The 25,436-nt window shown below is 38.3% G+C and overlaps 1 protein-coding gene across 1 annotated transcript in view; it reads right to left on the bottom strand.

Moving 5' to 3' along the window:
• The window catches only part of LOC126237082 (transmembrane protein KIAA1109 homolog), a 567,281-nt gene that overhangs the window by 82,883 nt on the left and 458,962 nt on the right, over positions 1 to 25,436 (bottom strand). The window contains exons 73-79 of the mRNA XM_049946881.1: positions 17,584 to 17,818; positions 16,958 to 17,106; positions 15,102 to 15,281; positions 12,184 to 12,418; positions 11,966 to 12,099; positions 1,917 to 2,064; positions 1,612 to 1,769 (exon numbers count right to left, since the gene is read on the bottom strand). Coding sequence (XP_049802838.1) covers positions 1,612 to 1,769; positions 1,917 to 2,064; positions 11,966 to 12,099; positions 12,184 to 12,418; positions 15,102 to 15,281; positions 16,958 to 17,106; positions 17,584 to 17,818 — 1,239 coding nt within the window. The remainder of the gene's footprint in view (positions 1 to 1,611; positions 1,770 to 1,916; positions 2,065 to 11,965; positions 12,100 to 12,183; positions 12,419 to 15,101; positions 15,282 to 16,957; positions 17,107 to 17,583; positions 17,819 to 25,436) is intronic.

Here is a 25,436-nt window from a genome sequence, read left to right as displayed (position 1 = left end):
AATCATTATGTAGGGAAATACGTGAAAAAATATTTTTTCCCACAAGTAAATAAAAGTTGGGCTGGAAAGGGTTAAGATACTTCTTAGGTACAGAAAATGATCACCCTTATTTCAATGGATTGTTGGAAATAGAGATACTCAAATCTGGAAAAGCAGTTACAGGAGTCTGTTGTGCAAGTACCTTTGTTATTGGGATGCTGATGGTTAGGCCAAATCACTCATATTTACAAGAGACACAATTTAGAGATGGTTGCAGCTCTGCAGGTGTATGAGCTGGAGAAGCATCGTCTCCATATTGCAGTGCACTTATCTGGGTGAGACTTAATGAACCTTTTAGAATAAAGGCTGCACTGCTTAAATAATCCTCTATCAAACATGTGTTGTTTACAGAGTGTCAAAATATGGCTGGAAGGTACAGGGGCAAACAAAGTTGGTGCAAGGACACATCCTCATTAGAGCCCGTTAGTAATGGGGAAATTATCATATGTTCCATTTTGTTATAGCACTTGTCCAGACATGTCATCATGGAGAACCTGAATCAGTTAAACACGTAGTGGAAACATTTTAAGACTTTCCACACAGCTCATGTAGGCACCATGTCAAAGGCCTTTTCTGGTTTATAGAATGATAATATTAAAGGCTTTTGTTGGTCCCTGCAGTTGTCACACACAGATCATATCAATAGTATCTCTGGAAGTGTGAAATCTGCACTGAGATTTTGGAAGTACACATTTGGAAAGAGTATGGACATAACTGAACAAATTTTTGGAAAAAAATTTTCCAGTCATGGAGAGCAATGATAGGCCACTGTTATTACAACAGATGGTTCGGTCACTTTTTTAAAAAAATTCTGACAATTACTGGGTTCTTCAAGTCAGCTGATACCTTAGGGTTTGCACATTTGAAGAAATGGGGAAAAGAGTCTAATTTTCAGAGGTAAGCCATCTCTTTGAGTGATCTCCACAAGGGGCGCTATCAGCTCCGGGTGCTTTTCTCGGTTTCATGCTATTTAAAGCATTGCTTCAGTCTTAAAATGTTGATGGGACTGCCAGCCAATGTTGTGCTGAAAGTTGTGGGGCATGTTTGAGAATGTTTTCTGCAGCAGCAGAATGAAAGTTGAAGGGTGGGATGAAGTGCCGTATTCAGCGACTCAAGATGTCATGTCAATGAGGGTGGTCGTAATTTATGCAGCTTTCAGGATTCCTAATAATGGATGGACAGGTCCATGTATCTCTTTTATTAAAGTGTCAAAACTCTACGAGACCCTGACAAATGATAGGCTCTGGAGTTCCTAGGGTTTTTGTTGGCACCATTTGTGTTCTTATTTCTGTTTACCATTTGCACGTGACCTCTTGGAAATGTGTTTTCTTTTCCAAGGATAATGGATCTTGAGAATGAAATAAATAAGCAATGCAATGACACTTGAGTCTTAATCACTTCATTACTGATACCAAACCAGGAATATACCTTCTTTGCACTGAAACTAAAGGTATGGTCTGTAGTGTTTTCTTTTCTTGTCAATATTTTCATAAGGATATAGTAAATAATTGTTACAAATTGTCAACAATTCTTAGCACATAGTTACAGTTTCCTAATAAAACAAATACTCACTGTATGTATCAATTTTACTCAGCTCTATTGTACCACCTACAATTCCTCCTTTGGCATCCAGACTGGAACCGCCAAGTCCAAACCCAATATACATATTTTTATGCCCATTACTTCCAATTGACAGACGTCCCTCTGATTTAAAATCTTTGGTTAGCCACCTGTAAAAATATTTTTCAATCTTAAACAACTGTATTAGGGTATACAAATTAATATGTTTTTATAATATATATGTTACAGGATTATTTACTAATGGTACTGGAATAGTACTTCAGTTATGCTACTTTTACATCGTTTTAATTTCTTACATTACATTGCCCATTACATTCCCCATGTTCATATGGACATTAAGTTTGGTGAAGTTCACAGCAAATAATACAAGTGTTTCCCAAGCAGCTCCTTGTTTTTGGTCAGATGGACTTGGAGAGTCAGATTTTGCATGAACATTGCCTGCCTCTGAAATAAGCATAGAACAATAATTTATAACATTAAAATTCATATATTTTTTTAATAAAAGAAATTTTCAAATGTTTGACACTTATTATGACTAATGAAGTCTTTATAAGGAAATGAAGTTTCAAAATACGTCTATAATCAAATACAGGTATGAAAAATTTTTGTTTATGGCCTGTAACATACAAGAAAGATGGATACGTGATAATTGTTGGAAGACTGGAAGCCACAAAGCTATCAGGAATTACAGTGATAAGAGGTAAGCTACTAAGGAGTTTGGGTCAAGGGAGTTGCTGCAGAATAGGATGGGACGAACCGAAGGTTAACTGTCTCAGAAACAGAAGATCATAAACTGTCAAAATTCTTTTATAAAGGAAAGTGCCATATATGTGGCACCCAACAGCAAAACCTCACTTACACTAAACTTTTATGATCTAGCTTTTTACTGGAACTGAACTGGACTAAGTTTTGAGATTGCTGTTCCACTGCTTGGCATTGTACTATCTGGATTATTGTCTTGGTGTGTTTACATTTCACGAAGATGCAGCATGGACTGGAATTGTGAACTATCAAGTGATTATAGAGTGTGGTTTGAAAATTTTATGCAACAAGATGAATCAATCACATTTTACATCTGTGTCACATTGTAGTTGATGTAATAGAGAGAAGGTTATAGGACACTCATGATCATTCATAAACTTAGCCAAATATGACTGTAAATAAAATTCTGACAGGAAAAGTGAAAGTTAAGTGGACAAAGTTGGCTATGAACGTACTCAGTTGAAAAGTCGATTTCTTGTACTGGTGCCTGTTGATTAATTTCTTGTACTGAGCATTCTTATACACAAATAAGAAACACTACAGAAATTGTGTAACATTAAGTGGATATCTAATGAATTATTATTTAAAAACAAGTGCAACACTCTTTGAATATATTGTAATAATTAATATTAAAAACCATCTTTGATGCATTTCACACAGGTAGGGCGTCATCAGGATATCTAGAAGTACAATGAAAAATGGATATACTAAATAACCGAGTGTGGTCCTACCGTGAGCTACTATACCAAAGTGTGAAAACCAAAACTCAGATATGCAAGATGTAAAGGACACGAAAGAATGTAAAAACTGTTATAATAAATACCAAAAAGCACTCATCAAATACGCCTAAAACAGCTGCTAAACAAATGTGAAAAACATCATAAAATATGACATAAAAACCATGAAGACTGAGCCATGGCGTAGCTGGCGCCAGTGTTCTCGCACTTAGAATGGCATTGCTGCCATCGATTATAGGGTCACCATCTTTGCCTTCAGCAATTCAGGCTGGTGGTCGGGTGGTTAACGGAGAGAGAAAAGAGACAGTGGACTGGATATTTGCAGCGTCGGAGGTGGCTTGTTGACGATTACCGTGAGGCCTGTGGTACAACGCCTGCATGCTATGGGCAAGGTCAGCGAGACATCCCGGCAGTGACTTGATGGGACCTCGGGTTTGTTATCGCGGTGGTGCACTGTTGTGTTTTGGTACTTTTCTGCTGTGAGGGCATGTATAGGTTCTTGTTACTGGCCATTGAAATTGAGATATGTTACGGCATGATGAAGGAAATGTGTGATGCTCGCTGCTGTTGCATGTGAAAACGCTTCGTCTGCCTTGTGTCTGTGCAGGAAATTACGTGAAGTAAATAGCTGATACCACGGCGACGTCTTGCTCTCAAGCGTTGTTGATTATATTTCGGAATTACTGAATGGTGAAGATATCCCACATGTAAAGCAAATGAAGCCATTTGTGCCATACTAAGGTACTGTTTTATTCTGCTTAAATCTGTGTCAGTTATATGTGCATTTATATGCCCTTCTTTAGTTGCAGAAGTTATAGAAGTGTGTAAACAGAGAGCTATGTGGAAAGGGATGTAAAGTTGAAACCCTTCCAATAAGTGAATACACTCGAACTCTGTATTACTAAAGGTGCCTTTCGATACCAGCACCTATCTTGGGTAATAAGTGTTATTCGGAGGTTGTCATGGTACTGTAAGTAATTGTTGTTGTTGTTGTTGTTGTTGTTGTGGTCTTCAGTCCTGAGACTGGTTTGATGCAGCTCTCCATGCTACTCTATCCTGTGCAAGCTTCTTCATCTCCCAGTACTTACTGCAACCTACATCCTTTTGAATCTGCTTAGTGTATATATCTCTTGGTCTCCCTCTACGATTTTTATCCTCCACACTGCCCTCCAATGCTAAATTTGTGATCCCCTGATGCCTCAAAACATGTCCTACCAACCGATCCCTTCTTCTAGTCAAGTTGTGCCACAAACTCCTCTTCTCCCCAATTCTATTCAATACCTCCTCATTAGTTATGTGATCTACCCATCTAATCTTCAGCATTCTTCTGTAGCACCACATTTCGAAAGCTTCTATTCTCTTCTTGTCCAAACTGGTTATCGTCCATGTTTCACTTCCATACATGGCTACACTCCATACAAATACTTTCAGAAACGACTTCCTGACATTTAAATCTATATTCGATGTTAACAAATTTCTCTTCTTCAGAAACGCTTTCCTTGCCATTGCCAGTCTACATTTTATATCCTCTCTACTTCGACCATCATCAGTTATTTTGCTCCCCAAATAGCAAAACTACTTTACTACTTTAAGCGTCTCATTTCCTAATCTAATTCCCTCAGCATCACCCGACTTAATTCGACTACATTCCATTATCCTCGTTTTGCTTTTGTTGATGTTCATCTTATATCCTACTTTCAAGGCACTGTCCATTCCATTCAACTGTTCTTCTAAGTCCTTTGCTGTCTCTGACAGAATTACAATGTCATCGGTGAACCTCAAAGTTTTTATTTCTTCTCCATGGATTTTAATGCCTACTCTGAACTTTTCTTTTGTTTCCTTTACTGCTTGCTCAATATACAGATTGAGTAGCATCGGGGAAAGGCTACAACCCTGTCTCACTCCCTTCCCAACCAATGCTTCCCTTTCGTGCCCCTCAACTCTTATAACTGCCATCTGGTTTCTGTACAAATTGTAAATAGCCTTTCACTCCCTGTATTTTACCCCTGCCACCTTTAGAATTTGAAAGAGAGTATTCCAGTCAACATTGTCAAAAGCTTTCTCTAAGTCTACAAATGCTAGAAACGTAGGTTTGCCTTTCCTTAATCTTTCTTCTAAGATAGGTCGTAAGGTCAGTATTGCCTCACGTGTTCCAACATTTCTACGGAATCCAAACTGATCTTCCCCAAGGTCGGCTTCTACCAGTTTTTCCATTTGTCTGTAAAGAATTCGCATTAGTATTTTGCAGCCGTGACTTATTAAACTGATAGTTCGGTAATTCTCACATCTGTCAACACCTGCTTTCTTTGGGATTGGAATTATTATATTCTTCTTGAAGTCTGAGGGTATTTCGCCTGTCTCATACATCTTGCTCACCAGATGGTAGAGTTTTGTCATGACTGGCTCTCCCAAGGCCATCAGTAGTTCTAATGGAATGTTGTCTACTCCCGGGGCCTTGTTTCGACTCTGGTCTTTCAGTGCTCTGTCAAACTCTTCACGCAGTATCGTATCTCCCATTTCATCTTCATCTACATCCTCTTCCATTTCTATAATATTGTCCTCAAGTACATCGACCTTGTATAGACCCTCTATATACTCCTTCCACCTTTCTGCTTTCCCTTCTTTGCTTAAAACTGGGTTTCCATCTGAGCTCTTGATATTCATAGAAGTGGCTCTCTTTTCTCCAAAGGTCTCTTTAATTTTCCTGTAGGCAGTATCTATCTTGCCCCTAGTGAGGTAAGCGTCTACATCCTTAGATTTGTCCTCTAGCCATCCCTGCTTAGCCATTCTGCACTTCCTGTCGATATCATTTTTGAGACGTTTGTATTCCTTTTCGCCTGCTTCATTTACTGCACTTTTATATTTTCTCCTTTCATCAATTAAATTCAATATTTCTTCTGTTACCCAAGGATTTCTACTAGCCCTCGTCTTTTTACCTATTTGATCCTCTGCTGCCTTCACTACTTCATCCCTCAGAGCTATCCATTCTTCTTCTACTGTATTTCTTTCCCCCATTCCTGTCAATTGTTCCCTTATGCTCTCTCTGAAACTCTCTACAACCTCTGGTTTAGTCAGTTTATCCAGGTCCCATCTCCTTAAATTCCCACCTTTTTGCAGTTTCTTCAGTTTTAATCTACAGTTCATAACCAATAGATTGTGGTCAGAGTCCACATCTGCCCCTGGAAATGTCTTACAATTTAAAACCTGGTTCCTAAATCTCTCTCTTACCATTATATAATCTATCTGAAACCTACTAGTATCTCCAGGATTCTTGCATGTATACAACCTTCTTTTATGATTCTTGAACCAAGTGTTACCTATGATTAAGTTATGCTCTGTGCAGAATTCTACCAGACGGCTTCCTCTTTCATTTCTTAACCCCAATCCATATTCACCTACTATGTTTCCTTCTCTCCCTTTTCCTACTGACGAATTCCAGTCACCCATGACTATTAAATTTTTGTCTCCCTTCACTACCTGAATAATTTATTTTATCTCATCATACATTTCATCAATTTCTTCATCCTCTGCAGAGCTAGTTGGCATATAAACTTGTACTACTGTAGTAGGCATGGGCTTCGTGTCTATCTCAGCCACAATAATGCGTTCACTTTGCTGTTTGTAGTAGCTTACCCGCACTCCTATTTTTTTTATTCATTATTAAACCTACTCCTGCATTACCTCTATTTGAATTTGTATTTATAACCCTGTAATCACCTGACCAAAAGTCTTGTTCGTCCTGCCACCGAACTTCACTAATTCCCACTATATCTAACTTTACCCTATCCATTTCCCTTTTTAAATTTTCTAACCTACGTGCCCGATTAAGCGATCTGACATTCCACACTCCGATCCGTAGAATGCCAGTTTCCTTTCTCCTGATAACGACGTCCTCTTGAGTAGTCCCCGCCCGGAGATCCGAATGGGGCACTATTTTACCTCCGGAATATTTTACCCAAGAGGACGCCATCATCATTTAACCATACAGTAAAGCTGCATGCCCTCGGGAAAAATTACGGCTGTAGTTTCCCCTTGCTTTCAGCCGTTCGCAGTACCAAAACAGCAAGGCCGTTTTGGTTAGTGTTACAGGGCCAGATCAGTCAATCATCCAGACTGTTGCCCCTGCAACTACTGAAAAGGTTGCTGCCCCTCTTCAGGAACCACACGTTTGTCTGGCCTCTCAACAGATACCCCTCCGTTGTGGTTGCACCTACGGTACGGCCATCTGTATCGCTGAGGCACCCAAGCCTCCCCACCAACAGCAAGGTCCATGGTTCATATTATACATAAAATTGTTTATTGTGATTATAATAAATTGGAGATGTAAGGTTGGTTGTGTGCCGCTGTAAATTACTATTGTCTACTCTGTGTGGCAGCCTAGCAGTGTCAGTGGCTTCAATCGTTCCTGTCATATTTCGAGTTTTGTATTCACGGGTTTGCTTAAGCTGACACTGTAAGTTGAGTTGTAAGACCTATAAACAGGCAAGTCAAACTGAGTATTCTATGAGCTCAAGACGATATTCTATTACGTGGTACCTTAGTTTGTTATAGGTTAGAAGTATTTTATGTGTTATTAATATTCTGTTGTTTGCTTTGTCTAAAGAAGAGCTAGTTCTTTGAAGTAGTCATTTGTATTTTATTAGTGTGTTACGCATTGTGGCTTTTCATGTTAATTGTTTTTAAGAAGCTACAAATGACTCTGTGTATGTTGCAGGTAGATGAAACTGATGTGTTCAAGGGGGTCACATCCTGACAGGGTTGATAGTGGCCCTTTTTACTACAGCACATCCGGCTATCCTCCTTCAGTACATTTGTCTCGCTTATATCGTTACTACGTTTGTCGAGTGGAATTAGAGCTTACTGTAATCATCTTATATGTTGAAGTTAAGTATCTCCCTTGCCAGGGCGTGAACCTTCGTGGATGAAGTCGTATTCTCATCTGTAAAGACTGATAGTGTTATTCATTTGTTCTCGTCACATGTATGATTATTTATCTTGTTATATTTAATGTCAGTAAAATGTAAGTGTTAGGGAGGTCCGAATTGGACGTTGTATTCTCCTTTTGTGGAAACAAATTTAAGTGATTTTATTCCTTTTTTAAGTAGCCTTTAGATGCGTGCATTTTGCCTCCATGTTTGGTGTTTTTATGGCATCCACATTAATTAAAATTACTATAAAGGTTAATTTGGCAACGGAGGGTTTCGTGTATTTATTAGTTGCTAAGTGGATCCTAAGTTAAGTGCAGGAACCCTACCAGACCACACTCAAAAACACTAAGCATGACTCCAGAACAAATTGCAGGTGGTCAGTCGACGATCACATAGTGTACATACAGTACTGACAAGATCAGAAGCAACTGATGGTACCAGTAAAGATAACTATTGCTACATGGCACCAAATGCACGTACAAAGTTGTCACTGAAAAATCATTATTCTAGAGAAAAAGAAATTCTCGTAAGTGGGCCACAAACAGGAAACAAATTGCATAAACATTATTATAGAAACCTGCCCATTACCTGAGGCTTAGGGTTCATGTAGGCAAACATATTACAATGGAATAGAAAAGATTTAGCGACAGGAAGAAGAAATGTGGCAGAGGTGTGTAATACAATAAACAGAGTGGGGAACCTGACAAATACCAAGAATATAACATAACAAGCACTACACAACACAATATACAAACCAAAAGGTACATAAGGGGTAGTAATTCTAAGAGAAATTTAAAATTTTTTGTACAGAATGACTAAAACTAAAAGAGTGCCAGTAATTGTCAAGAGTGTATAGCCCAAAACACAATTAGTTTAATCCTACAACAGGCATATACTTCTGTTGTCATGAACAGGAACTTTCAGCATAAATTAAGACAAAACTGTACTCTCAAATATTCCATAAAATATAATGCAGTTACAAAACTATTTTTTTAAGATACAACCATAACAGAAACCTACAACCAGCTCTATAAATTAAAACCAGTAACTGCATAATAAAATATTATCCACAGGGGCATGGATTGGGAGCACATAAGAGTGAGTGCATCATTGGAATAATTATGTAATAAGACTAAAGCAAAAACAGAGCCTGTGCTTGTGCAGACTATATAGGCCTATACAATTAGTGTATAAGCTAAAATTACTATAAGACTTTTCTGTGAATAGCAGGAACCTTTAATATAAAATGAGAGAAACTACAAACCTCGAATATACTAAAGAGAATTATGTAGCTACAATACACAATTATTTAATGTAAAAACATGAAGAGATATAAATATAAAATAAGCCTTATTGATGAAACATACTGTAGGAATCCAAAAATTCTTTAAGATAGGGAACACAAACTCATTAAAAGGTGGTTTTTACTGGGCAATTTGAGTAACACATATTTCATAGTACATGAGCACCTAATGATTTAAATTTCTTCCAGAGGTTAAGTCTCCTCCCTTTGGGAGCACAGTCTAAAGTCAGAAGGTTTCTGAGTGTGGGTGGCTGGTGGCCACTAGATTTGAGACACTCATCAAAGAGAAAATTGTGCTTTACCTGACCCCTCTTTGTGAGCAAATGTTCTTGGAATGTAGTTTTGAATGTCCTTTCGGTTTGACTGATGTAGGCTGCATTACACTTGTTACACCCAAGCTTATATACTCCAGAAGCAGTATACCTATCTTTACGGGGTTGTTCATTATGAATATTGTAATGACCACATTACGAAGGGATGAAAAAAAAAAAAGTTGTCTTGGTAAGAATTTTAACAAGTAGAACCTGGAAACATGGATTGCGATGTACAGAGCTGGACACTTTCACCAGACAAATATAAAGTCGCAAACATTAATGAACTGCTGATTTCAAGCTGGCTGACTGTGAACTGCAGGTAAAGATATGATGCCGTCATGTACTACCTATAAGCAAACAACCCTAATACAGTACAAAGAAGCCCCCTATTAACGAGCAGGGCAGAGTTCAACAGTTTGAGAGCTCCTGCCAGCTGATAGGATTGGGTGTCCTTCAGCTAACAGCAGAAAATTATGTGAGTGAAAGAATCTATTCAATTACATTTGTATACTAGAAAGGACTTGCATTCTTGCCTATACATACTTCTGGATTGTGGGTAGTTAGCCTATCATGGCTTATTTGCACCTATGACTGATTGTCACTCACAGTGTGATGTGTAACAGAACCTGAGAGTTCAATTTGAGCAATAAGAAACTGGCTCCTTTTCATGATTCTAGACAAAGGTACCAACCGAGAAGCTCATTTCTTCATTTCTACCACCCTAGCCTGACACTTTGTATGTCTCCACCCACAGAAACCTGATAAACCTCAGTCAGCCCCTGTCACCGACTTATTCCTGTGCACAAAGCCGCTTGCATATCGAGTTGGTAGACCCGAAAAATGCCACATTGCTTCCTATTTGACTGAGGGATTCACATATGTTGTGACCCTTGTTGGGTTACAACAATATACTGGTACTGCATCGTGTTAGAACTGGTGAATACCATCTTTAAATTAAGATCATGAAAGAATCTGGCAGTTCTGTATGACATATTACATAAGAACAGGAACTTAGCACATCTATAATCCTGCAGTGAAGGACTGTGGGCAACTTCATGGTTACTTGGTGTTGTCTTTAGCCCATACAACTTGTCAATCATGGAAGGACTGTAGTCACATATATTAATTTATCCAGTTCACTATTACTTGATTCTGCTGTCAGTGGAGCTTCAGTGATATAATTATCATGGTTCTAAAGTAAGCCATCTTATATTTACGGGGATGAGAGGACATGGCATGTATGACAGAATCATTTGTTGAAGGCTTAGGTTAATATTGAATTTAATGACTTTGTCAAAAAGGCAAAGTTTCATATCAGGAAAGTTTAGGACTCCCTCACTATTCAAAACTTTGTGTGTAAAGATAATTTTACCATGGAGGCGACTGAATTCTTCTACCAGATGTGCAATGTCGTCATCTTCACTGTCAAATGCCATGCAAATATCTTCCACATAATGTCTGTAAAAACAGATTTTAGTCAAAGTAATGGAGGCCTGGTCAAAATAATTACATTACAAATAGTTGGCAAATATGTCAGTAAGACGCCCTACAAGACAATTCCCCACAGCTAGTTCATATGGCTGGCTGTAAAATTTTTATCAAAAGTAAAATAATTGTATGATGACAAAAGTCTAAGCAAAGTTATTACCCACACAATTTCATCAGTTCTGAAATGCTGGTACACGAGCAAATTATCTTGAATAATGGAGACAGCCTCTTTTAATGGGATGTTTGTGTGTAGGATTACTATACCCAAAGAGAGCAGATCACTGCCCACTGGGAAAGATTTGCCACTCGAAAGTTTTACAAGCTCTCTTCTATTAGATATACCAAAATTATCACAAAAGACATATTCGTTGCGGAGCAGTTCAAGCAAATATTCAGAGATCTTCTCACTTGGGTTCCCTATCATGGTATTAACAGGACATATTTCCTATCCTTTACATCTGGCATATCTACTTTTTTTGGTTTTTACTGATGAATATAGTGGCTCAGGATAGGACCACACCCAGTTACTTATTATGTCTGTTTTTCATTTTACTTCCAGATAACCTGATGACACCCTACCCATGTGAAATGGATTATTTTTGAGCCAATAAAGAGCCTTCTGCAATCTAGAACTGTCTTTTAATATTAATCACAATAGAAGGCTGCTGTATCACTGAACAACAATGGATTGGAATAAATTTTATATTATAATAACACTACTGGCAGATAAAATACAGTAGGATGATAGAATTACTTCTTTAGTGTTTGACTGTACTATTAAACCAGAGTGATATTTCCTACATGAAAACATACCTTTACTCTTTGCTTGTCTTGATATATCAGTCTCCAAACTTAAACGCAACTTCTCTCTTGTAGACAGCATTGGACTTTTTTCATTTGTTGGGGCAGATCTCGAAAGTCCGTGTACTTCAGCATTGTGCCTGCCACTGGAAAATGATGATAGAGTTACAATAAAGATCCTAGAACAAAAATTTATACTTTTTCATAAAAGTTCTTGGGTTGAGACTCACCTAGGGTCAAATACATTGGCACTTTTCACCTGAGGCTGAGGAGTCGCTAGGGGGTCACCATCAAGGCTGGAAGGTGAAGATTCTTCACCCTCACTATATGTGGCACTTATGCTCAGATCACCAAGGAAAAGTCTTCGAACTATACTTCGTCTGTACCATGCCTTTGGGAAGGCAAGAATCTCAGTAAGGCGACGCATATCGTATTTGAATGATGCAGAACCAATATCTATTATTGCTGGAAATCAAACAATACACATAAAGGTTACTATTTTAGGCAAACGTGAACATCGGTATCATTTGAGGTTTGTATTATGTTTTAATGATTTAGTAATGATAGTCAAATTCAATACTCCGTTTTCTGTTTTAGGAAAGGACAAATGCTAAAATTCCTGCTTATCTGAATAATGATAACTATCACAACTTTATAAAAGGTATTAAGATGATGATGATGACGGGGAAGTACCTGCCAATATGACTAAAATGAAAGCTAATCAATACAAAAGACAGTTACAATTACACACTGAATCTAAAGTTCTTAAGGAGTTTTAGTATCTTTTCACACAGCAGAAGCCTCTAGTTGTTTTAGTGTGATGAGACACACTGGCCTCGTTTTTTTGGTCTTATTCCTCTCTTTGTAGTTTCCTTCTTTTCTCTCTTCAATGCTAAGCTTTCGAGAATAGATACTTCCTTTACTGCCATGTTATTCCCTGACTGGACTTTAATATTTTAGTTTGTTCACCGAAGCTGAATATTTTCTGTAAATGTCAACAAACTGTGCTCGTGAAGTGCAACGGTATACTATTAACAGACAGCTATGAAAAATTGAAAAAAAATTGAAGAAAAACTATTTGCCACTCCTCACTCAACCCAAATTTCTGATCAACTTCTACTTCCACTCCCAACCCACTGCCACAGGGATTACATCCTTGTGGAAGACTCAGGTGCAAGACCTATCAAATTCACCTATCCAGTACTTCCCACTCCAGTCTGGTTGCAGGCTTATGCTACCGTATCAGTGGCAGGGCCACCTGTGAAAGTGGCCATGACATATACCAACTCCTCTGCAATCGTTACATAGCATTTTATGTTGGTATGGTAACCAACCAGCAGTCCATCAGAATGAATGGCCACTGCCAAACTGAGGACAAGAACGAAGTTGACCACCTTATGACACAAATGCAGCTGGCCACAACATGCTTGAGTTCAACCGATGCATTACAACCCAAGTCATCTGAATCCTTCCACTGTACCTGGCACAGCCTCCACTTGACCCAGCCCACCTGCTGAACTGCAATCACAGCATTATGCATCCAGCCAACATTATGTAGTGTTTGTGTGTGTGTACTGTGACTTGAGAAAGGATTAATTCCAAATGTTAGCAAGTTTCTCCCTTCTGTGTGTCTGTCAACGATTCAACGCTTTTGCTATGTGGTGAATGGTCTCCTTTACTTCTTAATTATTTACATTCTACCAGAACTTTCCTACTATACTTAAGCTTCTACTTCTGTTATCTACTATGTTCTCAGTGAACTTTTGCTGTCAACTCTATATAATTCTGAGCTTTCAACAATATTCAACATCCTCTACACCAGGAAACAAAAGAGATGACACAGTTCCACAAATGTGAATCATGTAGAGGTGCCAACTGCAACACTAGATTACATTGGCACCAGGAATGAAATGTTGACCACAGTGTTATAGTTTACATCATGACATATAATATGGGATGGTTTCCTCTACAGTCTGTTTATATCACATGCCTTCTTCCATGCATTGCCTACTGTGCATCCGATATTTCTGTCAAAATTGTTAACATACATTCAGACTTCCAGGGCCGCTTTGATGACCAAAATCCAGACTAATATAAGGGCAACAATCTGCATATTTTGAACCTATTCCTACAACAGTATTTGGCTATTGCTAATTTTTCTAGATCTCTGTACTTAATGTACCACCAGTGTTCGGTAAAACAACGGGAAATGCTTTGAACAGACAGTCTCATGTAAGTACTACCATAAAATCCAAAACAAATATTATATTTGTAAACTGAGAATAAATAAATAAATAAATAAATTGCGATGTCCTAACCATTCTGTGGAGAAGTATTGAGTAAAATCAGAAAAATCTACAACAGGTTAAGGATTACAATGAATACTTGGCCATTTAAGAAAATAAAGAGATAGTGCATCCTATGAAGAGCAATCATGGCCTCAGATTAAAAGTATACCACAATATTTTTGTAGATAGCTTCCACTGATTACAATGCATTTTGTTACTTTCATAACTATCAAAATACAAAAAATAATGTTTTGAAAAGAATTCTGAACACACAAGTTGCCATGTCTACATCGAATATTTGTCTCTTTGTCAAAGCAGACAACACACTTTTCCAGCAATCATGAAAAATTTAAGCAACTTGCTATATGTGGCACTTGAACTTTAATTTTCTAAAATTTTAAGTAAGTATTGTGCAACTGATGCACAAACTTATCATCATCTTATGAATATGATTACTGCAAACATAGCCACAGAAAAAAAAGGGTGCCAGTACATGCAACGAAGGGTGTCTCAGTTGTGGTGCTCCCTATTCAGTTATTCGATGCACATTTGAATGTGTTTTTGCTCAATGCTCAATGCAGTTTTAACCGTTTATTTCTGGGTATATGGCAAGAAAAAAGAACCACACTACATACAGGAGGGGTGTGTGGTATTTGGTGGTGCGGGGAAGATTTTACACACACACACACACACACACACACACACACACAGAGAGAGAGAGAGAGAGAGAGAGAGAGAGAGAGAGAGAGAGAGAGAGAATTGTGCACTAGAACAATGCTCAAAGACCTGGGATGGAAAAATGTTTTTACTTAATTTGCTACAATATTAATTAGAATAATCAAAATTTCATTGGAACTTACTTGAAAATCTGATAACTGCTTGGCTTTGATCTGAACTCTTTGGGAATTTGCTTTGTTGCTCTAACTGGAAGTTGAGCTTTCGGCTGCGTGAAAGATGGAACTTAACAAATTCTACATTCACACTCAGTGAATCTTTGCGTTCACTGTCAGCTAAAGGAGACCACTGTGCCTCTTTCAAACCTGCAAATACATTAACAGATAAGGTAAGTCTAGTAGAGTGGGATGCATTTAGCCATCACACTTGAATCTCACTTTTAATACAAGTACAAAAGTTAACACGATTTCCTAAAATAGTTACTATTGTGACAGTTATTCATGTACCTTCTTCTTTTTTAAATAAACAGACACAATGAATTTAAAAATGTTATATGGGTTCAGTATGTAATATGTCAGATGTATGCTCAAACACAAAACAAAAATCAGACATTTACTCGCAACAAGACCAACATCTTGGAGAGGAAAAAGGTACTGTCATTACAGGCAACAATATAATGTGAACAACCTAAGCAAGTTTGGGTGAGGGACGGATGAAGTGACAAGTAACTGGAGGTTTGCACTGCCACTCTCATGGTTCAGCAGCAATGACCCATTACATGTACTGTGTGTTGTCTGTTGTTGAATGAGTAAAACTAAAAATTCCATAATAATTGTTGGCTTAGGTTAAATAATTCCTGATGCACTGTGTCAGTCTAAATGCATTAAAAATATTCATTTAATGACATCTGAGTGTTCATTTATTCCTTAATTTTTATGTATGTCCTGTCTCAAAGTGGGTGTTTAGGTGGTTGTTTACACCAAGTTATGACCCAATACCACAATAATTTGTGCTAGTACAACATTTTTATTGCTGCCTACAAAAACTCTCTATATCACAATCTGTGAACGAAAATCATGAATTAACGGTAAACATAATCTTTGTCTATATTTATCTTAGATAGTAAATAATTTAGGAATGAAAGACTCAGAAGCAGAAATTCTTGAGTCATCGACAGCTGCACACACAAAAGAAAGAAAATTTTCTAACTTTCGGAGTAACCTTTCTTGAGCTAAAATACAAATCTGTGTGTGTGTGTGTGTGTGTGTGTGTGTGTGTGTGTGTGTGTGTGTGTGTGTGCGTGTGTGTGTGTGTGTGTGTGTGTCTATGTGTGTACTCCAGCTCAAGAAAGAACTACTCTCAAAGATAGCAAGTTTGGTTTCTTGTGTGTGCCTGTTGATGACTCAGTGTTTCTGCCTTTCGGTGTATGGTCTACTTTAATTCTAAAGTACTTACATTTCACTATAACTTTCCAACAAATTTATCTTAGTAATGTAACGATATTATGAAAAGGAAAGTTGCTACTCACCATATAGTGGAGATGCTGAGTTGCAGATAGGCACAACAAAAAGACTTTCACAATTAAAGCTTTTGGCCACTGGCATTCGTCAACAATAGAAACAAATGTGCACGTGGGCACACACACATGCGCAAGTGCGCGCGTGCGCACACACACACACACACACACACACACACATGTATGTCTATTGTTAACAAAGGCCAATGGCTGAAAGCTTTAATTGTGAAAGTCTTTTTGTTGTGCCTATCTTCGACTCAGCATCTCTGCTGTATGGGAGTAGCAACTTTCCTTCCCATAATATTGTTACATTCCATCCTGGATTTTCCATTGTTCGATTATCTTAGTAATGTTATGATAGAAGGATCCATTACATGAAAAGAATAATTATCATGTCAAAAAGTGTAGTCACTTGCCACCTTGGGAATGACTTTGTGCATCGGTACTACAGACTGGAAACTCACTCTATCACAGCTCATCTAGTGGTACGTTGTAAAGTTGTTTGTTTATTTCATTGTTACTTACCTGACTTTTTTCCACCTCCATATGGATGAAATATATACACAGAAAAGTCTGCTAAGCATCCTGTTACACTTAGTCCTCCCACAGCAGAAGAAGGTGCAGATGAGTCAAAAAGAGATGATTTGCCTGACATCCTTGCTTCCCCAAATTCGCTGTCAAAACGAAACACTTCAGTTTTAACACATGGAGACACAGCAGTAAATAATAATATTACATATTAATTGATTTACTGTGCATAAGTAACATTTGAGCCCCCCCCCCCCCCAAAAAAAAAAAAATAAAATAAAATAAAATAAAATAAAATAAAAATGTCATTCTGGAATACAAATATGGAAAATACTTGTATATTACTGGGGAAACTGCTAGCAGCTCAAAAATGCAATGTGGAGTCTAAATCTAAGTTTCTAATTTTGTTGGTCTTTATGTGTAATAGGATGGCTGCATTAACACCTATTTTTTGTTGCAACATTTACATTGCAGATTTGAAAAATTCACAAAACAACTAAAAGTAGGTGGAGGAGATTGATAAACAATATATTGAATAGGAAACACTTTCCTGATGTTGCACGTTCAGTGTTATTGTCACATTCTATTTAGCATCGATAGAAAATTCAGGTGAATAACCAAACCTTTGCAGTTCCTCTTCAGCACGTTTCGAGGAGAAGACAATGTCCAATGATGGGAGTTGTAGCATGCATTCCACTCGTGAAACAGGTAAGCAAGAAAATCGGAATGTCGATGGTTGCATATGGAAATACACAATCACATCAACAGGAAATGATGCGTACACATAATTTCCAGTTGCAGTAGCTGCTGCCCAAGTGGAATCTTGATCCATTGTGAACATCGTATTTGCTGCTCCACCTTGCAAAATAGATCAAATAATGACATCATGTCACATGCAGCTGAATCGGACATTGTCACTAATAAATAACGTATTAGCACAGTCATCAAACCACTGAGCTGATGAACTTTCAAATTCACTGAACCACATCACCTATATTTATCAGTATGAGAGTAAAGAATTGAGGCAGAAATACATTTTCAAAATCCTTAGAGAACCAAAAATGTATTTTCTGAACGACCTGTTACAATAAATTGTAATCTTCTTCTTTCCCTCCTTCTTTCTTCACAACCTGCTAAAGTATAATTTAAGTACAAGCCATCAGAGAATATTTTAAATGTGTTCTGCAGTGTCTCAAGGAAAAGCCACATACCAGTGATTGAAAGAACCTGGGTGTCACAGGAGAGGTATTTTGTGAAGTCATGATATCATGTATCCCATGTCTGGTCATAGTGGTAAAGTACAGAAGAGCAAAATCAGTAAACTTTATTAGATAGCTCAAAAATTTACCATACTGTCAAATGGTATGGCACAACAGATGTAAAAACCCCAGAGCAAGCTGCCACCACCCAGCAAAAAATAAATCAAAAATAAAAACCATAGCAACTATTTATGGTGTGTGAGCAGAAGATGATTTCGACAACTCAGAAGTTACTGTGTTTAAGTCACATTGTAACCACTTGTTTCACTGTGCACTGACAGGAGTTTTTAAGAAGTTCTTTAAAAACAGGTTAATATTCAAAATGGTAAAACATCAAAAGTACTTTCAAGAATAAAAGGAAATTATCCATGGTACTGGTTAATTATCCCTGCATTTATGTCAAGTGATACAATGAAACTACAGCTTTCAGGATGACGTGTTAGAAAGCATGAGCTGAGTTTCACATGACTGATGTTTATGGAATCTATTCTGAGATACGTAATTAAGTTTCAGCTCAATGTTCTAAACTTATATTACAGTTGGATGTCAAATATATTGGATGATAATTTTTTTGGGACTCTTCTGTTGCCCTTCTTGTAGTCAAGTGTGACCTGCACTTTCTTCCAACTTAAAGAGCACAACCCCCCCCCCCCCCCCCTCTTCCTCCAAGGGATCTACAGCATATTATGGTTAAAAGAAGTGCTAATTCAGTTGCAATTTCTGTACAAAACATGGTAGTGAGTTCTCAACTCCACTGACATTAACATCTACACCTATATCATTCAACTTTATAAGGGACATTAATGCCAGTGGTGTTGATAAACTGCTGAAAATGTTAAAATTGAACAAAGTTATAGGGCCCAATAGACTCAGTATCAGGTTCTGTACAGAAATAGCAGCTAGTGAATGGTTGACTTCATTTCATTGGAAGAATTTTGGGAGAGCGTAGTTCATCCAGATAGGAGATAGCATACAGAGTGCTAGCATGACCCATTCTTCAGTACTGCTTGAGTGTTTGAAATTTCCAACAGGTCAGATTAACAGAAGACATTGAAGCAGTTCATAGACAGGCTGCTAGATATTTTACCAGTATGTTCAATTAGCACACACATATTATGGAGATGCTTCATGAACTCAAATGGGAATAATGGGAATCCATGGAGAATTTAGAGAACTGGTATCTGACACTGACTGCAGAATGATTTTGCTGCCACCACCATACATTTAACTTGAGGACCACGATGATACGATGCAAGAAATTGGGGCTTGTACGGAGGCTTTCAGACAGTCGTTTCTCCCTTGCTTTGTTTGCGAGTGGAAGAGGAGAGGCAATGACTAGTAGTGGTACAATGTACCCTCCACCATGCACCATATATTGGTTTGTGGAGTGGTAGATGTAGCGTGTAAATGTAGATGTACCCACAGTTTCAGTTCCTGTGTCATTCATAAGTGTCTGGACACCAATTTTGGTGTCACTTATAGCCTTTACATATTGTTCAGAATTTTTTTAGCTTTTATGAGAGGTCCTGCAACAGGAATTGGCTATGACAGTAGCTTAAGGCTTCACACATTGTCATTTTGAAAGCCAAACATGTTTCTTTTAGCATCTAACTATCTATTGCACTATATTCGGTTTTACAACTACTGTGCAGTAGTTGCTGTTTCTTTAAAAGTTTCTTTACAGACTGTATATCATGGATAGTTTCTCCCACCATGAACTGTTTTACTACGTGCGTGTGAAGAAAGTGCTGCAAGCTTAGGAAAACAGAAGCTGAGGAATAATTTAGCCAAAAATCTTGATTTGATACATATTCCTAATACAAGAATCTAGATTTGGAGCAGAAGTTTTTGCAGTTCTCAACATTCAAGCTACATCATCTTCACTGCACAATAATCTAGATTCCCTCCAAAGAAAAAGTAACCTCTTGTCTCAATTTCTGTAGAACGTTTTTTGGCTTTCTCTTTATATAAAAGCTTGCTGAGTGGCATGGGATGGAAGGGGAATGGATAGAAGGATAGGTGTAGGGAGGGTGTAGTCCTGCTTGTGGGAGCATGCATGAATGTTGTGGCGACAGGATAGTGTTGCTAAGTGCAGTGTCAAGGGGAGGGGGAGTAAAGATGGAGGGGGAAGAGAGAGAAGAGGAGAGAAGTAGAGGGGAAGAAAGGCTGGAAGGCATGTGTAGTATAAGAAAGGGGAATGTATGTGGTGGACAGAGACTGATGTTGAGGCCAGGGGGTGTTACAGGAATGAATACCTGCCTACAACATATCTTTCGTTCCCATAATCCCCCCCCCGTCCTCAAGCTTTTCCATACAACCACCTACCCCCTTCTTTGCTCCCACTTCAACACTACACACACTTCTGTCCCACCATGCACCTACTAGTCTTTTCCTCTTCTCCATTTTCCAACCCCCACAGCTTCACGGTACTTCACCTAACAGCCCTATCCTGTTCCCAACACACCTCTGCACGCTACCATGGGCAGCACAGCTTCTCCTGTCCTTACCAGGTATTGCCCCCCCGCCCCCACTCACCCCATGCCTCATGCCTCCTCCTTACCCCAAAACCCACCCCAGAAGATTGCTGCTCACATCAGATGCAGTCACAGTCAAGCTCCAGTGCCCGGAGAGCGGCCATGTGCTTGTGGGAATGTATGTTCTCTATTTCAGCAGAAGGATTTTGTCCGACTACATAATATTTCTACAGTCTTTTTCATTGTGCCTGTCTACAGCTCAATGCTTCCCCTTTGGGATTTAATGTACTGAACCGATAAAAAAATCTACTCACCAAGCGGCAGCAGGAAAACGCACATCCAATTACATTATGTTCTCAAAAATTGATTAATTTCATTAATCTACGAGTTTTGAAACTTTAATAGTGGCAACTATTTTCTTGAAACTTACACAAAACAAATGTTTCAAAGTTTTCTTGCCCTTCAAAGTCATCACCAGGACTGTGTCTAACACACTGCCAGCAATGCGGAAGTCTTAGGATACTCTTAGCAGCTCCACTGTGTTGATAGTTTGAGTGGAGCTGTCTATTGCCCAACAAGTATCTGTGAAAGTGGTGAAGCAAACTGCCATGAAGTGCTTCCTTTAATTTAGGAACCAAGCTGAAGTCACAAGGGCTTAAATCTGAAGAGTATGGTGGGTGGACAGAACTTCCCAACCTCATCATTCAAACAAACCAGTCACAATTTGTGTCATATGCATCTGAGCATTTCCCCACAAAAAGATCGGCGAGTCTTGCAGAAAGTGTGTCTGCTTCTTTCTCTAAGCTGTTAATTTTTGGGACATAGCCTGTGGCCAGCTTAGAGAAAGAAGTGCTTGGGCACATAGAGCACAAGTTGTGACTTATTTGTTTCGATCGATGGAGACTGGGGAGTGTTGCACTATCCACCACTCTCTCCAGACTGAAGCCCTTGTGTTTTCACCTTGATTCCTAAACTGAACGAAGCACTCCACGGCACTCACTTCAGAACTGTTACAAAGATTCCACTCTACTCACTAGGCTACAAGTTGCATGTGTTTGAACCTTTCCTATCTGACATTGACGATAAAGTATAAATGCAGGAGATTACACCTTTCATATTTTATTCTTCATTAGAAAAACAAAAGTACATTGTTTTGGTTCTTAAAAGGGATGTCTTTAAAATGTCTTTCAGAAGACAACCACATTTTTATCTTGGACCGGTGCAGCAGCTAAATATGATTCCTCCTGCAAAGATTAAAGTGGCAAAGAATCTTCCTTCTCCACTGAAATCAACCACTAATCACTGCCTCATCTTCTCCAATCATCACACTTCCCACAACCATTCAATCCACTTATCTGTTGCATGACTCCCAAGTCCAATAATTGCAAAGGTGACATGATGCCTATGTATTAGTGTTCAAATTTGGATCTTACATACAGGGTGACAATTATTGAATTATATGTGGGAAAAAAGAACACTAGATACAAGCTGTGGCATGCACACACTTTATTCAACATGTAAACGTCACTACAGATATACAGATTTAGGTTATGACACATTCGATACACCTGCCATCATTGGTGATGATGTGGCACAGACGAATAGCGAAATTCTGCGTGACCTGCTGAAATGTCAGAACATTGATGCGGTTGATGACCACCTGAATGGCTGTTTTCAGCTCACAACAGTTTTGGGGTTATTGCTGTACACCTTGTCTTTAATACAGTCCAACAAAAAGGAGTCACGCATGTTTAGATCCGGAGAATATTGTGGCCAATCAAGGTCCATGCCAGTGGCCTCTGGGTACCCCAGAGCCAGAATGTGATCCCCAAAGTGTTCCTCCAGGACATCAAACACTCTCTTGCTTCAATGGCGTCAAGCTGCGTCTTGCATGAACCACATCTTGTTGAAATCAGGGTCACTTTGGATAATGGGGATGAAATCATCTTCCAAAACCTTGACAAACCATTCAGTAGTAACTATGCCATCAAGGAATATTGCACTGGTTATTTCAAGACTGGACACAGCACACCACACAGTCACCCATTGAGGGTGAAGAGACTTCTCTATAGCGAAATGCGGATTCTCAGCCTCCAAATTTGCCGGTTTTGCTTATTGATGAACCCACTCCAAAGGAAAGTGGGCTTTCTCACTAAACCAGGCGTGCTTGTGCATGCTAATTCCCATCGTGCCGCACAGTCAACTGTGCAGTTTGAACGACCTAATGCAAACAGTTCAGAAGTTATGACAATTTTATTTCATTAATTGTCACCCTGTACATCCATTCACAATGCCAAGATCATAAAAAGCTGACACTTCTCTCCTACTGGAACACAAAGAAATATGTGGCTTTTAACCCAGATGACCCTATGATCCTTCCAGAAGGATTGTATGCATAGAGGTACAATAAATAAAGTAACTAACATTGTTGGAGTTGTTGAACATTTTTCAAACAATGAAATGTAAGTTTTAAGTAAATTATTGACAGAGTGTAGCCACAGTCGTCTGTGTTGTGCTTTGAAAATCACTCTTCTGCAGCAATGGATGAACTGACTGACATAGTTTTGCATGAGTGAGTAAACTTTATAATGAATGTTTATTATTTATATGTTAATAACATCTTAAATGTTTAATCTTACATACAGTGGTAAAAATGTTACCTAAAAACAGTTTCAGAGGTAGTATTTAGGGCCTTATTTCTAAACGTCCTTCCAGAAGGATTGTAGGATTGTGTGACTACTTTCTTATTTACTTGCAGGAAAAGAATTACACTAAATGAACTATACGAAATTCTGCATAGCAATGATGACTTACCAAATAATGATGTAGATGTGGCCCTAACTCCTCTGTATGCCACAGATGACATTACTGGCCAAGATTCAGGAGCTGAGGGTAATCCTTGTATAGATAACTTACCTGCAAGTCAGCTAAATGCAAATGTTTTGATTACTGACCCACATATTCGGACTTTGACTCTAGATTCACCAATGGTAACATATTATTTTCAGAAAAAACAAATACCTGGAACTACTTCTGTGTGTAGCAACAACAGAAATGATACTGGTAATAAGTATCAGACACCTCAGTAGATATCTCAGTCAGCTACTCCTCCTTCCCCAAAAAAATATAAACAGGATTTTGTTTCAAAATGCAACTCTAGGAAAGAAGAAAGTTTTAACTGGACAAAAGACAACATTCCTGAATCAACTGTAGAATGGCCTCTAATGAATACAGTCCCTAACAAAAAAGGCACGTGTCCTTTACAATACTATGAAAAATTTTTTGATGAAGAGGTTATTAGCCTGATGGTTACATATACCAATCAATATGCAGCGATAAGAAACATATTAGGAGACTGAACTGAAAATGAAATGTGGGTTTTTATAGCTATTCTTCTCCTTAGTGAGTATGTTGTGGTCCCGAGGAAGAAGATATACTGGCAAGGAGAAACTGACACCCATAATGAACTTGTCTCCAATACCATATCAAGGAACCGATTCTTCATGTTTGCACCAATGATGAACTGGATCCAAATGATAAATTTACAAAAATCAGAAGATTGTTATCCATGTTCAATGGGAGATTTATAGCACTGGCACCACGTGAATGCCATCATTCAGTTGATGAGTTGTTGGTGCCATATTTTGGACGACATGGGTGTAAACAGTTCATCAAAGGAAAATAACTCATTTAAAAAATTACATTTTGTCCAAATAATTTCAATTGTCTTCATAATGGTATATGTTTCAGGAAAACCAATTTGATATGGATATAAGTTCTGGTGCGGATGTACCAGCGAGGGATATCTAATATGGCTGGAACCTTATGAGGGAGCTGGAACTTGCAGTGAAAAGTATGAGGGCAAGGGTCTGGGTTATGGACTTATATGTACATATGAAGACCAGCTGCTGCAAAATATTCCATACTGATTTTTCTTTGACAACCTGTTTAGCAGCGTTCAGCTTCTGCAAGATCTCAAGAAAAGAGGCACTGATGCTACTGGGACAATCCGCTGGAACACAATACCCAAATGCTGCATTTTGTCTCCAACAGAAAAATTCAAGAAGGAGAAAAGAGGAAAACACGAGTCCTGTTCAGATAAAAATGGTGGTAAAAGTCTAAATGTATACATTAAAATGTTATGCTCTGAAATAAATCAACATGTTAATTAACTTTCTTTTCTTTCAGGAATATCATTTGTCATGTGGAAAGATATTAGTATCTTTACTTTGGCTACCAATTATGACCAGGCTCTGCCACTGAGACAGGTAGGCCAATTCTCCAGGGAGAAGAAAGAGGAAGTGTCAGTGCCTCAACCTAGACTGTTCCAAGCATATAATAATCATATGGGTGGAATAGATTGCACAGATCAAAATATATCCTTATATAGAACATCCATAAGACAAAAAAGGGGGTATTTTCCTGTAACAGCACATCTGACTGATGTTGCTAAACAAAATGCTTGGAATCTGTACAGGCGTAATGAGTGGCCAATTGATCACTCACATTTAGGCGCCGTATTGCCATTGCCATACTTGACGGAAATAAGAGGATTGTCCAAAGCAGAGTACGACATTCCAGAGTAAATAAAATTGAATCCCGCTACGATGGGAAAGAACATTATGTTCGTGATTTACCAGCAGATGGTACAACAACGAAGATTTGGCTCTCCATGTTTCATGTTTTCTGTCTTTTCATACAAAATTTTAGTTGATGTAATGTTGTTGAAAATGTAGTCAAATT

The sequence above is a fragment of the Schistocerca nitens genome, chromosome 2 (assembly GCF_023898315.1).
Source record: "Schistocerca nitens isolate TAMUIC-IGC-003100 chromosome 2, iqSchNite1.1, whole genome shotgun sequence".
Taxonomy (NCBI): Eukaryota; Metazoa; Arthropoda; class Insecta; order Orthoptera; family Acrididae; genus Schistocerca; species Schistocerca nitens.
This window is presented reverse-complemented; position numbering and strand designations above follow the sequence as displayed.